This window comes from Ictalurus punctatus, chromosome 4, assembly GCF_001660625.3.
Source record: "Ictalurus punctatus breed USDA103 chromosome 4, Coco_2.0, whole genome shotgun sequence".
In the NCBI taxonomy this organism is placed as follows: Eukaryota; Metazoa; Chordata; class Actinopteri; order Siluriformes; family Ictaluridae; genus Ictalurus; species Ictalurus punctatus.
Window position 1 is genome coordinate 31,095,843 of NC_071284.1, and position 15,291 is coordinate 31,111,133.

At 40.7% G+C, this 15,291-nt stretch overlaps 1 protein-coding gene across 2 annotated transcripts in view; it reads right to left on the reverse strand.

Annotated features, from left to right (window-relative positions):
- Positions 1 to 891: 891 nt before the first annotated feature.
- Positions 892 to 15,291, reverse strand: part of wtip (WT1 interacting protein) — a 38,695-nt gene continuing 24,295 nt past the window's right edge. For both annotated transcript variants that reach the window (XM_017465754.3, XM_017465751.3), the window contains 6 exons: positions 12,520 to 12,587; positions 6,066 to 6,128; positions 5,666 to 5,796; positions 4,072 to 4,123; positions 3,907 to 3,975; positions 892 to 2,775 (listed from right to left, as the gene is read on the reverse strand). In XM_017465754.3, coding sequence (XP_017321243.1) covers positions 2,623 to 2,775; positions 3,907 to 3,975; positions 4,072 to 4,123; positions 5,666 to 5,796; positions 6,066 to 6,128; positions 12,520 to 12,587 — 536 coding nt within the window. In that variant the 3' untranslated portion in view covers positions 892 to 2,622. The remainder of the gene's footprint in view (positions 2,776 to 3,906; positions 3,976 to 4,071; positions 4,124 to 5,665; positions 5,797 to 6,065; positions 6,129 to 12,519; positions 12,588 to 15,291) is intronic.

Genomic DNA, 15,291 nt, shown 5'->3' on the forward strand with positions numbered 1-15,291 from the left:
AAACCTAGCAAAACTGTAAACAGTTGTTTTCACCAGTCTAATTATTAGTTAATAAGACAAACAAACAGACAAAAAAAAAAAAAATGCTGTGTCACATTACCGAGAAACCATAAATCCCAAAGTCCTCTTTCCTGATGACTTTCCCCTGAACTGCTTAATCACTGACTGTTACAAAGTACTGACACTGGAGACTCCTCGCTACAAATAAAACAAATAAATATCTCCTTATAGTAAAATACGTTAAGGAGAACACATTTTATAATCAGTTTATTATAATCGGACTTCGGATTATATGGAGCATCAAATGCCATACAAGTCCCTGTGAATGCTGTTAGTATAGAAAAATGTGATTATGTAAGTGATGATGTACTGAAAGTTATCATTTCTATAGTAAAAGGTTAGGAAATGAGGCAATGTGGTTCTGGCACATCCAGGCCTCTAGAGGGGGCTAATGCATAGACTGCTTTTGGTAGTGGTATGGTAGTATGTGTGGTAGCATTGTTCGGGTTTTCATAACACCCCAGTGTCACTGCTGGGTTGATCATAATCCCAGAATAATCCGCGTGAGTTGGTGGGATTGGTGGGAATTTATTTGGGAGTGGGCAGGATTGGTTAGGATTCCTTTGTGATATTGTGGGATTGGTTGGAATTCATGAGGGAGCAGGCGGGATTGGTCGGAAAAAGAAAACCAGTCCAGAGCACATATCTAGTTGAGGATGATGAACACATAATCTATAAGACTGACGAGGTGTTTAGGAAAGTAGCTAGTAAGAACACACAGTGTTTAAAACCCAGGAACACACTACCGTGCCAGTGCCACAACCGGTTTGAATGATGCTGACGTACAAAACACACCCGTATTCCGTGACAATAAACTCAAAACACGCAGGATTAAGTTAACTACAAAACCACTTTATTGAAAAAGCAGATTATCTCATCTACGGTTAAATGATACGTCCCAACTTCTTATAACATTAAATAACTTTAAACCTTTTTTTCGTGTTTAGATAAATAAATCTACTTTCCTTTTTTTTATTTTTATTTATGAAATATCTAAGGAATCAAAACATCGAATGATACAAAAAGCAGAATGTGAGATACGTGCTCTGAGAACTACACTCGAGAAACAAAGCTACGGCTCACCGCCGTGTCGGATCGAAGCGGAGGATAAAAGCTAGCGGTGTTTATTTACAGGGAATCTATCCGTGTTCTATCAAATAGTAGTACTTTTTTTTTTTTTTGTATTAAGTGTATTAAGACATCATGGAGAGGAAATAGGGTGAAGTTTTGTAAAGGTAAAACGACCTGGGAATGATCTGAGGAAAAAATATCAGCGCGGTGTGGAATTCCGAACGGGACTCATCTTTTCTGTCAGGAAAAAAAGAAAAGAAAAATACTTTCTGTGCATTTTTGAGTGGAATTGTACGCTCTACAGGAAGTGTGTGTTAGAAATGATGATGTCGGAGACAGGATTGGTTTTAGCCTGCCTGTGTCCACTCAGTAGTGTTACAGCAGGGCTCCTGTATGTGTGTGATAGACCACACACACACACACACACACACACACACACACACACACACACACACCCACACGACAAGGAGACTTTGCTGGTTTGTCATCAGGTTGCCATTAGCGTTTACATTTTAACCTTTAACACACACACACACACACACGCACACACGCACACACAGTCAAGGCCAAGCAAACATCCACATACAGAACGGCCCTGCCACTGATGCATGTTGGGAATGTTCACATACACCCCTCCATCCTGTGGAACTCCGGTGAAACCAGCACCTTTGAGCTTCAGCAGAACATCAGATCCACTCACGAGTGAAAAACATCAGATCCTCTCTTCCGGCTGCAGCACATCTCCGACGTGAGTCCTCCCAGACAAACCAGTGTCGGAGTCTCGTACCAGCTCAGAAATGATGCGTCAAAGCGCTTGAAACTCCAACACGAATGAAACCAACAGAAATGAAGAAACTCTACGTTCGTGTAAAGGAAACGTCTCTGAATGTCAATAGGGTTAAATATGATATGTTAAGGCGGTATGTGTGTGTCAATTTGTGAGTGTGGCTGCTCATGTTGACACACAAATTGTAATGTCTGTCTGTCTCTGTGTGTGTGTGTGTGTGTTTACTGTGAGCACATTGTAAGGATCTGTATTCCTTACCAGTATCACACCACATCACATCACATCACACATACTGTATATATGAATACAAAACGACGCACAGATATTAAATGGTGCAACTTGAAGGCAATGAGTGAGGAAAAAAAAAACAACGTTAAGTGCGAGATTTTCAGCGAAAGGCCACGTGTAAGGCTTTTCCTTTCTCGGAATGTAGCTGTATATGCTGGTTGTGTCTTGTAAGTGGGACCAGGGGGTCAAAGTTCGAGTCTGTGACATCATTCCAGGGTGGAGCTGCAGAGAGACAGAAAGAGAGTGTGTTTCCCGTCTGTCTGCGCCTCGTTTCAGTGAAGGTGTGGATGGTTGGAGCAGCAAAGGACGTCACACACATCTCCCTTCGTGGCGCTGTCTGCTCTGAGTGTGTGTGTGTGTGTGTTTGTGTGTGTGTGTGTGTGTGTGTGTGTGTGTGTGTGTGTGTGTGTGTGTGTTCACAGCTCAGTGACATGAAGCGGATAGCTGGTCGGTGGCTGCGAGGGACCGGAAGCTTTTAACCGGTGCAGGTGGCAGGCGTGGCACAGCAGGTGACCCTCCAGCGGGTAACAGCGGTGGCCCTCTTCATCAGTCAGCTGAAGGCCGCAGTCCTGAGATCAAACACACACACACACACACACACACACACAGATGAGTTCAGCTGTAGCGATTTAAGTCCTTCAGGTTTTTTTTTTATTATCAGAAAGTGGATTCCTATGCAACATTAACATGTATAAAATATTCATTTAATGATAATATTAGTAAAAGAGGAATATGTATGGAATTAAAACACACGTGAGTGTGCTGTTATACGACAATGATCAACAATGGGGTGGCGTGAGGGTGTTACACAGGTGGCAAGCTGTTACTACAGAAACTAGAACGTATTACATAAGTAGCGCATTAACATGCGCCTTTGATTTGATTCACGGCCGACTGTCAGAGCTTCTGTTACAGGAAATGGATTCTGACCGATCAGAATCGAGAACAGGACAGAAAATAAATTCTACCACACACTCCAGGTTATAACCCAAGGTCGATGAGGGCAAACAGTCTTAAATCCTTCATTTTTATTACATCTTGGTTATTTACAGCGACTGAAGGCTTTGTGTTTCGCCCAGAGGGTACGATAAAGCGGGTTTTAAGTTTATGCAAATGAAAATGAAGCGATGTAGCGACGTGTTATGACAAGCAGAAATCACACCTTACCGAAAGCTAAAGCTTCACCCTGAGCACGACTGAGAGACGGGCGGCTACGAGACACTGATATGCTAGCACTCAGATATGCTAACGACACTAACTAAGATACATAGGAAAATAATTCCCACAGTCAAATGAAGCTACAATGATGTTCACAACCAGAGCAGACAGATTTATTTTTTCTCTCTCTCTCTCTCTCTCTTTTTATTTTTTTTTTAGGGAACACACAGCTTCATTTATGCAAAAACATTGAAATCCATACCATCAAAAGGCTCGTTAGCAGGGACTTGTTTAACACCGCTGGTACGGTGTTCAATTCCACACGATTTAAAAGTTTAACACACAGTGGAATCTGGTGAATGATTTACGTTGTGCTCATGCACACGTGCTTTGCATGCTTTTTTTTTTTTCTGGCCTTTTAAAAACACAGTCATGACTTTAAGACAGATTCAGTGAAGTCTTATCGTGATCACGGTCTGAAGATATTAGGAGCGTTTAATCGGACACTACTGCGGTGGAAACGCACATCCTTTTCTTCTTACCTCACAGTGATAACACTCTACATGGTAGTCTTTATCCATGGATACGACTCGTATGGTCTCCTCTGAGCCCTGGGGGGGGGGCACATACATACAAACACACTCAGTGACTAAATAAAGACTGATGCGAGAACTGAACATGAAGGAGTGTGTGATGAGAGCCCTTACTTCAGCTGGGAGGATGGGTTGACCACACGATGCACATTTTGGAGCAAAGACTCTGTGAAAAGCAGAAAGATAAGTCATATATAGAGTTTTTACAGCCATCATGTTTAATAAATGAGTAAAACATCACATGCTTTACAAGTAATTGTTTTTTTTTTTAAATGTTTAAAGGGAACATAGTGTAAAATAATAATTAAAAAAGTAGATGAAATTTCAGTATTATACAGTATTAACATTCAGCAAAGATCAAACACCTACACCTATTACACAATTATAACAGTAGGCTACGGTTGCCAAGTTCCCCGTTTTCAAATACGTTTTTAAAGCGATTTTATATCACAGTGTTGTTTCGGTTTCTATCACGGCAGCTCTGACAGCAGTTCCAGCTGCAAATCACGGGTTTATATTAATGCACTCGTTCTCAAATCACGTGATCGTTTCTATAGTAAAAGTTCATCACCTGTCCCTTCAGGATTATTTATTTATTTATTTAATTTTTTTTGCAGTTTTGCGTTCGAAGAAATGAATGCAAAAGCAAGCAAGCTCTGCAACATTCGGGGGAACTTTTCGGAGGAAAATTACCGCAGATTTTCTGCAGATTCGGGCCAAGACACGCGTCGTGTGATGTCATCACAACGCACATTAAGCTCGCTCCGAGTCACACGAGTGCGTCGAACAAAAGGTCTCGTTTACCAATCAAACGAAAAATCATCGCGAAAGACAATTTAATGCAATTGCAACTTCGCCAATTCGAGTAGTTTTCTGCAAAAAAAATAAAAAGCACATATTGCGAAGAAAAAAAAAAAAAAACGCAGCAAAATCACGCATTTTTGGCCGCGACGTTGACAAAAAAAATCTAAATAAAATAAAATAAAATAAATAAATAAAACTCGGCGAAATCCTCTACGGACAGATTCAACACTTAAAGAAGAATCTATAATCATTTATACGGTGAAGTTTTCAGTTAACATTTACGGAAGGAGTCTCCACTTTCATCACTTTGTAACAATAAAAAAAAAGGTTTAAAAATAAAATAAATAAATAATTGTAATTGCTGGCAAACTTCTGTGGTAGAAGAGGAATAAAACACTTCAGGATACGCTGTTACTGAAACTCCGCACACCACCCCATCGATGCTTGATTATTTTCCTAAAAGAGTATGCCCCTGAGTGTTTTATTCCTTACATAGGCAGGCGAGGGTTACGACGGCACAGTTTACATTAAATTCCAGAAATACAAGTAGGCTGTGCAAGATCAACATAACCGTAATTAGAAAGCAATCTCGGATTTAGCTCCTGGTGAATATTTCCTCTGATACATTTCAATTACCAGCGGGAGTCTTTAACTCCACTGACTCACTCTTCAGTGTAATTTAAAGTGGCTCTAATCCAAAACTATTGCAAAAACATTGCAGCATTACAGCGTTTGTGTTTAATCAAATTGAACCGATGAGTGTTTGGTAGCGGTGTAAATAGACAATCGGAAACGGTGCACCGGTTTAAAACAGCACGTATGGGGCAAACCGGATGGATTCGGACGTCTGAAATCGCGACCCTGACCGGGATAAAGCGCTTACTGATGAAGACGAAGCACTTACGTGTGATAGTCTTTAACACAGTAGATGTTGTTTTCAACATCAACGGTGAAGGGGACCCCATCTAGTCCCTCCTTACACACCACACAGCGGAAACAACCCGGGTGGTAGGACTTCCCCAAAGCCTGGAGGATCTACACACACACACACACACACACACACAAATACAAAAGAATACAAACACTCAAACCGTAAGGTTTTCTGAAAGAAAATTTCTTGTTGTTCAAAAACCTTCACTGCTTTCTAAGGTTACTGTGAAAAACATCCTCACTGACATCATGGCGAGAAAACATTCTGAGAGTGTCAGTGTGTGTATCTGTTAAGACATGTTCGTTAATTACATTGCCGACTGAAGCAACTCATCTGAATACTGATCATTAAAACAGGAAGAAAATAAACGTACCATCTCCATGATGAGGTGTCCACACACAAAGCATTTCTCAGCCGTCTGCTGGAAGCCGGAATACTGAAAAACACACGGGTACGCGCCTTCATTTACACCACAGATTAATACACCGACATGAATCAATAAAGGATCGAATCAAAGGTCTTTCATAAGTCTGTGATTGTAAGGAAGTAACTGTGAAATTGTCACAATTGCGACAGGAAGCCTAAGACTCGCCACGCACTGTTATTTTACACAGTGAAGCGCACTGAATTTGAATAATGTCTACAATCACGCTTTAATAGAAAGCTCCTCGTAATCGATTAGGTTTATACTGGAAGTTTTGTGTTGATGAAAATCAGAAGATAAAATGTTCTGGCAGCTTATTTATCTCCAACAATAAAAAAATAAAAAAAACCCATCTAAAGTAATTCCAATTTCAGATTCTGAATAAATGACCAATATTTACTCTAAACTTGGCAAACTGTTGAAATTCTCCATTTGCATAAATCGAATCGATATCACCGCTTGCCATCGTTAGCTCCGGCTTGTTATAGGTCCGGAGCTTGCAATTTTTCAAAAATCCGGGCCGAGACGCGTCGTGTGACGTCATCACGGCGTGCGTTCAGCCAGAGCCGTCTTCGATTCACGTGCCTCGAACATGAGCACGGCTAAAAGGTCGCGTTTACCAACAAAAACATCACTGCGAAAGACACTTTAATGCAAGTGCGATTTCGCCAATTCGAGTAGTTTTCCGCAATAAATAAATAAATAAATAAATAATTAAAGCACTGAAAACGCCGCAAGTCGCACCGCAGCAAAAGCAAGAATTTATGGCTGCAACAATCGCACACAAAGCTCTGCCAAATCTACAGGGCTCTAAATAAAGTAAACATTTAGGCAAGAAGTAGCTAGCATTAATCCTGCTAAGTTTCTGCAAACGGGTAACTGCCAATGTTCATATTGTGAAACATCTGTCCATTAACAATGTTAAATGAATTACCCACCCGTTTCATTCTGATCTAAAATCACTTTATTTATGTTTACATGAACGTCCTTCATTACGACCGAGTGGGCAGATTTTTTTAGGCCGTATCCGACTGCAAGGTAACACAACAGGTGGCTTGTACGTGTACTGTAACCTGTCCTGAGGCCTGTGGTGTATGGAGAATCTGCAAATTATAATCTCGATCTGGTCCACATGCTTGTCCTGCTAAAAGCTATACTGTCTCAGGCTACAGGGTGTGCTGCTGGTCTCTGATGGACTACAGGAAGGAGTTAAATAGTTTGGGGACAGCACTGGGGCACAGCGTGAGAGCAGTCTCCAGCACTCCCTACATGGACAAAGCCATACACTAGGTGACCAGCCATAGACCTAATACGTCCAACAGTTATTTATTTATTTTGTAAAAAAAAGAAGAAAAAAAAAAGGCTCTAATCTGTAGCTTTCACGATACAAGGTTGTAAAAAGGGTGAGACTCACATGACTACACCTTTAGTTGGCGGTGTATTCAACTAAAATTGGTAAACATGCAGCTATAATTATACGATTATTAGACAAAAGGTCCATATGAGCAACTAACATGAGTGTATGGAGATGCACTTTCGACACTCAGCCATTAATGATATGTTCACGTGTATAATAAGATAAAGTTTGTTTTGCAGTGGTGCTTCACATCGACACAGAACAGCCGAGATCTTTTCTGAACGTCAAGCAGGTAGAATAAACTCAGACTTTTACTGGTCCATTCGCGTTTAAAAATTCTGCTTTCGTCCTTGACTTCTTCTGGACAAACCATGGCTTCACGTCACGAATATGTGAAGGTCTATGAAAACTCTTTCCTCTCTCCAGCTAAATAATTGACACAAAAGCAGAAATGCACACAACAGGGGACGTAATACAGATACTCAATGGTTCACGGTTTTTAAAAACTAAAAAGGTGCTGAACTACAGACAGTTTCTTAAAAAATTTTTTTTTTTATATATACGCTGATCAGCTCTGATACGGTATTGTTCGAGTGTTTGGTTTGAGGAACTAGGGGTTGACGTGTATCTTTAGAACGCTAGACCACCTTTGGAGAGTTCATTTACATTGCTCATGACCCGGAGAACAACTACAAAGCTGTACAGTAGGTTGTTTTTTTTTTTTAAATAGTGAATCAGTAACAGATTTAAAAACATCCAAGCATTCACAAACCTTGACCAGAGATTGGCCAGGATACGATAAGATAAGATAAGAGACAAATTAAAAACCTTTAGCAATGGGTTATTTTGCATATTGCAGCATTCTGGATCAATAATACTGCAACAATTAACAAACAGTACATGATCCATAGCTATAATCCAAAGTAATTCTCAATGAAGAAGGCATCGCTTTTCGGTAGTGCTGGGCGATATGAGGATATAATACAGTATTGTGATATTTTACGTCAGAATACAGTTCTCTTAGATATCGTGGGTCACAATTTACACACTCTGATACGGAGCAGAAGATTACATGCTAAAATGTCAATTGTGCTTTGATATTTAAAACTGTCCTAAGTATTATTGAGTTGTTTCACATTACTACGGTTTTTTCAACATCTCTTGTTTTATTGAAAGCCTTCTCCACCCCTAGCCGTAGGCCGATGGAATTTACGTGTGGATTTAAACACTGCTCTACAAACAAACAAGCACATATGCATATCCATATTCCTTTGTTGTTTGGGTGGACATTTTCAGCCAACAGGTTGCAAGCGTCTAAAGGAAGGAAATGACCTCGAGGGTGACCATCTGCCTGCCCTCTGGCCATCAGGGGAGAAGCTGCACTGTGGTGGAACCGGTAATTGGACTGATAGAGCATTCCACAATTGTGAAAACAACATATTCCCATTGTTTGACCTCGATTTCTATTTTTGGAATGTATTCCATAGTTGCCATATGGTCTAAAAAGTCTAATGAGACTTAAATCTTCTTGATCATTACATTCCATCCTAGGTGCTACTGGAGCGAGTGGACGGGTGCCTGGGCGAGGAAGGGCTCAATGGTAGCAGGTGGGCTTTATAACAAGCCGGTCAATACCAGGAAACCCCCTCCACCACCTTGTATACTTTGGATGGACCATCTGTCAGACCCCTGGTGTCAGAGCCAATTATCTTCGTAATTAATTCAAAAAGGAGGAGGAAGGGGACACACACCTACCATATGACCAAGACTTATAAAGTCTACAAGAAGGGGTTAAAACTCTTAAACGCCGAAGATTTATGAACGTATAGCTCAGGGTCCCTGGGTCAATCCTGAGCTTGGAGATCTACATGTTCTATCCGTGTCTGCTTGGATTTCCTCTGGGTTCCTTGGTTTCCTCCAACTTCCCCCACAAAAACAAGCCAGTAGGTGGACTAGCAACGACAACTCCCGTCTAGGTGTGAAAGTGTGTGTGAATGGTGCCATGGGTTTGGCATCTCATTCAGAATGTATTCCCACCTCACGCCCAATGCTCCTGGGATTGGACCGGGTTCCAAACGACCCAGACCAGGATAAATCACTTACTGAGGATTAGCGATGGAATTTTAGTGTTGCCATGCTAGAAATACACAATGCTTGATCAGGTATCCAACCCATTCCCTCAAAAATATCTATATAGATTTCATATTGAAAAGATCTAGCTTTTTTTTAGTTAAATGTATAAGGCAATAATTCCCCAACAACTATCTGTTAAAGAATACATCATCATGAGAAGAACATCAATCCCCAACTGTGCAATATATATACAACTTATAGATTCGCCAAAGATGCTCAGCTACCTTCAAGTCCAATCCCTATAACTGACCTTTATAAATCAAATCTCCTCTCCTGTACGGCTCCCAGCCAGAATATTATCCAGCTAATAAGTAAATAACAAATCTATGGGGAATATTTTCCATAATAACCCTGCCCATACAGTTTTCCGAACGGTTTTCTTATATATAATGACAATCTAAAATACGCTACTTAAGGACTGGCTGCTCTTAAATCTGAACAGGAATGTAAATTAGTGCTTTATTTTAAAGACTCAGTGTTAATGTCAGCTGTGGGACAAATTGTGTCAGAGGAATTTCTCAATCTTTTATACTTAATCCTTTTCTACTTTCAGAGTATTAAAGATGGACCAATTACCCAAAATGTCACCAGAAATGCTAAAAACTATTCTTCCATGCTCAGGCTACTCAAAACGTTTGAGTGGCAGTGTGTGTAAATACACTAAACTCCTACTCCTACACAAGTTCATAAAATTCTCACATAAACTCGCATAATAACCGGAGGCTAGGATGATGATTTTATGATGATGGTTGAAGGAAACCATCAGTCCTATAGTGTATAGTAGACAATATTTGCATTGTTGTATATTGCGACATTTCGTTGGAAAAGAAACCAAATCATTTGAAAAGACTGGATAATGAGCTAAAATGATATTGTTTCTGGAAGAATAAAAAGAGAATTTACAAGAACAACAGATTTATTAATATTTTATGGCTGGCGCAGGAGTCCACAGCAGTAGCTCTTCTCTGTGTTTGCCACTGTGATTATGGTTTAGGGATTTCGACCTCATAACGCTCCCCTCCCTCCTTGTCAGACTAATAATCTCAGAGTGGAGAGAATGTGCTCAGGGCTCCTATTATTGCCCTTAGGGGGAAAAGAAAAAAAAAAGAAAAAAAAACTACTGACAATTTTCTCATGCAATGCCGAGAATTTGTCTACTAAGAATGGCTCATCTCTCTCATCCCTCCATCTCCTTCTGTAATTGTGTGTGTCTTGGGGGAGGGTAATTAGTCCCTGTTGGGAGATGGGGGGAAATGGGACTAAATTGGGCAGGGGGGTGGATTTCTATTCTAGCCAGTCACAACATCTGTTCTCCCACGAGGGTTAAAGAATGCGCAAAATGCACTTTATTCTTCTTATCTGCTTATCCATCCATCCTTCAGTCCTTGTTATCTGTCCAGCCTAGATCCATCCTGTCACCCCATCTCTCTTTCTCAGGAAGTTTATACTCTAGCCACACTTCCAGTTATACATCTGTCCATCAACTCATCTGTTCGTCCATCCCTACTGCTAACATTTCATTCAATTAAATCCACTTGTATTTGTATAACGCTAACAGTAACACTAGATCTTGTCAAAAAGCAGCTTTACAGATATCCAGACACACCTTGAGATCTCTAATGAGCAAACCAGAGGCGACAGTGGCAAGGAAAAACCCCCCCGAGACGACCTGAGGAAAAAACCTTGAGGTGCAGAAGTGTAATGACCAACAGTACAGGACGAATCTATAGGAACCATGTGAGAATATCCACTGGAGCAAGCGTGAGACTCGAGCATTAGCTGTTTTGAAAGTACAAATCTTTGGGGTATCCCATGTGGGAAGTGAGAAGCAGCAGAAGTGAGTTAATTTGTCCATGAATACTGACAGGTGAACTGTACGGTAGTGTATAAAAGCTCAGGCATTGCCATAAGTCTCAATACTTACGGCACATGTGCACTGATCGAGAACAGTGTGTATCGCACAGCTGAGTGGATCTGGCCGTGTCTGTATAAGTAAAATTGGTTGCCATATGTAGCTCTTTATCACTAGTGCACGTTTACAGACATTATCATTATATTTAAATATATCTGAATTTGTGTATCTCCTGATCTCATGTTTCTTTGAAACCATCAGTGAAAGAGGTGCCACCTCATCAATTTTGGTGAAAGAGGTGTGGCCTATGTGCTTGTTTGACCTGTAGATGGAGTGGCCTCTGCACTTGACAATCCCAATAAAACAGGTGCAATCTATGTGCCTATAAATCAAAGAAAAGTAGGTGTGGCCTATATGCCCAGTAAAAGAGGTACCCATCAGTGCAAGTAAAGGAGGTGTGGCCTATGAGTCTGTCAGTCCCAGTAAAGGAGGCCTGGCCTATGTGCCCCTCGATAAAAGTAAAGGAAGTGTGGCCTATGTGCCTATCAATCCCTGTAAAGGAAGTTTGGGCCTATGTGTCGGTCAGTTCCAATAAAGGAGGTGTGGCCTATGTGCCTGTCAATCCCTGTAAAGTAGGTTTGGCCTATGTGTTCGTCAGTCCCAATAAAGAAGGTGCGGCCCATGTGCCTGTCAATCCCTGTAAAGGAGGCGTGGCCTATGTGCCCCTCGAACCAAGTAAAGGAAGTGTGGCCTTTGTGTATATCAGTCCCAGTAAAGGAGGTGTGGCCTATGTGTATGTCAGTCCCAATAAAGGAGGTATGGCCTATGTGCCTGTCAGTCCCAGTAAAGGAGGTATGGCCTATGTGCCTGTCAGTCCAAGTAAAGGAGGTATGGCCTATGTGCCTGTCAGAGCTGGTGGAGGCGGCGTTACTTCTCACTCCTCAAAGGTAACATTTTTTCCAGACAGAAAGAAGCACAAACTTTTAAACCCAAACTGCCATATAACAGAGTTGCTAAATCCTCAGCTGGTGTGCAGATGAGCAGTGGTTTTACAAACTTACCAGGAAGTCCTCCTCACAGTAGACTTTTCCGTTCACATTGTAGAATGCTTTTCCTCTCAGTCTCCTCCCTGAAGAAACAAAAACACAGCATACGATTAGCCGCAGCCACAAACAAGCTTCACCTCACCAACCAGAGCCATAATATCCCACCCACAAGATGTCTCGCTTCTTCTGCTCCAATGCAGGAGTAACAGACATTAGTCTGGTCTAATGAAAGTTTTGCTGAAGGACATGTTATGTCTTGACCTGATGTATGAGGCATGTTAGTCTTCAAAGAAGACCACAAGTTTGACCCTTAAGGAAAAAAAGTGGAGAATACAGACACTAAATGAGTTCCTACAACAGCTCAGATTCTGCAGAGACATTTTCCCCCACAGCATGTAGTACTGAGTATGCAAAAGAACACAAAATAGACAGATGATCTACTACTGGGCTGAATTTCGAACTATATAAATCGGGTCTAACTTCGTGTCATTAGCATTATGGGATGCACTACGTTAGTAAAGTTATGATCTGTCCACTCCAGTATGCTAGTACTAACGTGGTTCTTAAATGCCTTGGGTTACGATAGGTAGGGTTAGGTGAGAGTACAATGATTCCCCCATCACAATAATCCACTGCGTGGATGAATAGGGTTACGGTTAGGGTTCCTCTGCCATCTTAATACATAATCACACATTTCTGTCACAGTAGCTGACGCATAATTCTGGTAAAGAAACCCTGTGTTCATAAGACATTTTGACTGACGCATGGCCCCATGACTGTGTAGTATAGGATACCCAATGATACTCCTTACATTTTACACATTACTGAGAAACAATATTTGATATACAGTGCATACTGCTGCAGTATACAGTATTATGCCATCTCGAATAAAAATCCATACATATGTACTGGATCTACTTTCAAGATTTCTTGGCATGCATGCACCTGATTCAGCTTGTGAAGGGCTTGGTAATTATCTGGCAAGTTCAATCAGGTGTGCAAGGCAAGAAAAAAAAAAAAAAAAGCTCCAATGGAGTGTGTATCTGCCTCTAGGTCTTGGAGTTGAATGAGGTTCAACAGTGACGTGAGTGACAGAAATTTTGTTTCCATGCCAATAACACGTGCCGGTGCTATTTTAACTCTGGAGCGAAACTTTGCGATCAGCCGTGAAGAGAGTGCAGTTTGAAGGAAGCTAATCCCTACACTATGAGAGAAATTATGTTAGCTGTGATTATGTTGCTGTGAATTAAGGGACATCGGGCAATTAACTCATAGTGCATGAATCAGACAATTAATTCACAGTGTATGAGTCAGACAATTAAACCAGTGAGCCTAATGCATGAATCAGCAACCTGGCTGTGTGTTCATTAAATGTGGAAGAACAATGAGAAACCAAACCACACACACACACACACACACACACACACACACACACACACACACACACACACACACACTAAAACGACCACCATCAACGGTAACGAATGGAAGAACCCTGGACATACTGATGATCTCTATCTCATCCAAATCTTGCTATGCTACAGATACCAAAAAAAAAAAAAAAAAAGGTATACTGAGAACATAATATTGTATTTTCGATAGCTTCACTCCACTGAGAATTTACAACTTGTATTAGATTGCAGATATGGTCTCGTTCCCTGTCTTTCTGCTCAAAAGCAGCCAATCAGTGTGAGCCTGGGAGCAGAAATCTAATTATAATTAGTTCAATTCAGCAACTAATGCAAACAGAAGGGAGGCAGGGCTTACACCATTCACACTTAAATAAATGTCATGAGTATTTTTCTATATTTAGGCAAAGAGATACGTCACCCCAAACATGTCTGGATCTCATTTTTGTACAGTATGTATTTTGAGTGAGTAAATCCATTCACAAACTTTTTACAACGGTAAATCCTTTCTACTTCTTTTACGTGCTTAGGTGGCAAAAAACGCTGCGACTTATAGTCTGGAAAATGCTGTAATTGTCATTTTAAATTGGAATCTCATACATTTAGCTATTTTTGACTATATGATACTTTCCACCATCGCACATTGTTGCCATACGGCAACAATATACCAACTACACCGTCTAAAAATTATTTACATATTTAAAAAATATACATCTTTATTACTTGAATAAATTGAAGTAATAAAACGCTAAAAAAAAAAAATAATAATAATAATTCATGCAGTAGAGGGTTAAGCTTACCTGATATCTAGCTAAACAAATGGTAATGCTCGTGACATTATTTAATTAGGTAGAACCGTACTGTGTGATGGTTAATACTGGGGTTATTTTTAAACCCTTGAACGAAAGGAATGGGAACAACAACATAGAAACATTTTTGACAAAATCGACAGCATTTTGGTTTTGGCCTGATGGGAGGGATTAAGATTTGGACTGTAGCATGCTTCAGCTTAAGAAACAATAGAGTATGGCAATGCTAATAGGACAAACACTAAATTGGATTATGCAATAAGGGGTCTCTAAAGTGTGTTTAAAAAACAAAACAAGAAGAGCAATACACCCCCCCCAACCCCCCCCACACACACACACACACACAAACACAGAGGAGTCTGTAAATCAGTCAGATTGTTGTGTCTGTGTTTAACTGTTCCCGCCAAGCTTGTCTTTTAGTTCCTGGGGTTTGTGGGAGAGACCCATTACTTTTCTTTTAAACCTCAAAATTTATTCCCTTGCCCCTTTCAACCAGAACCCCAACACAAACACACACACACACACACGCAAGCGCACACACACACACACACGCAAGCGCACACACCAGC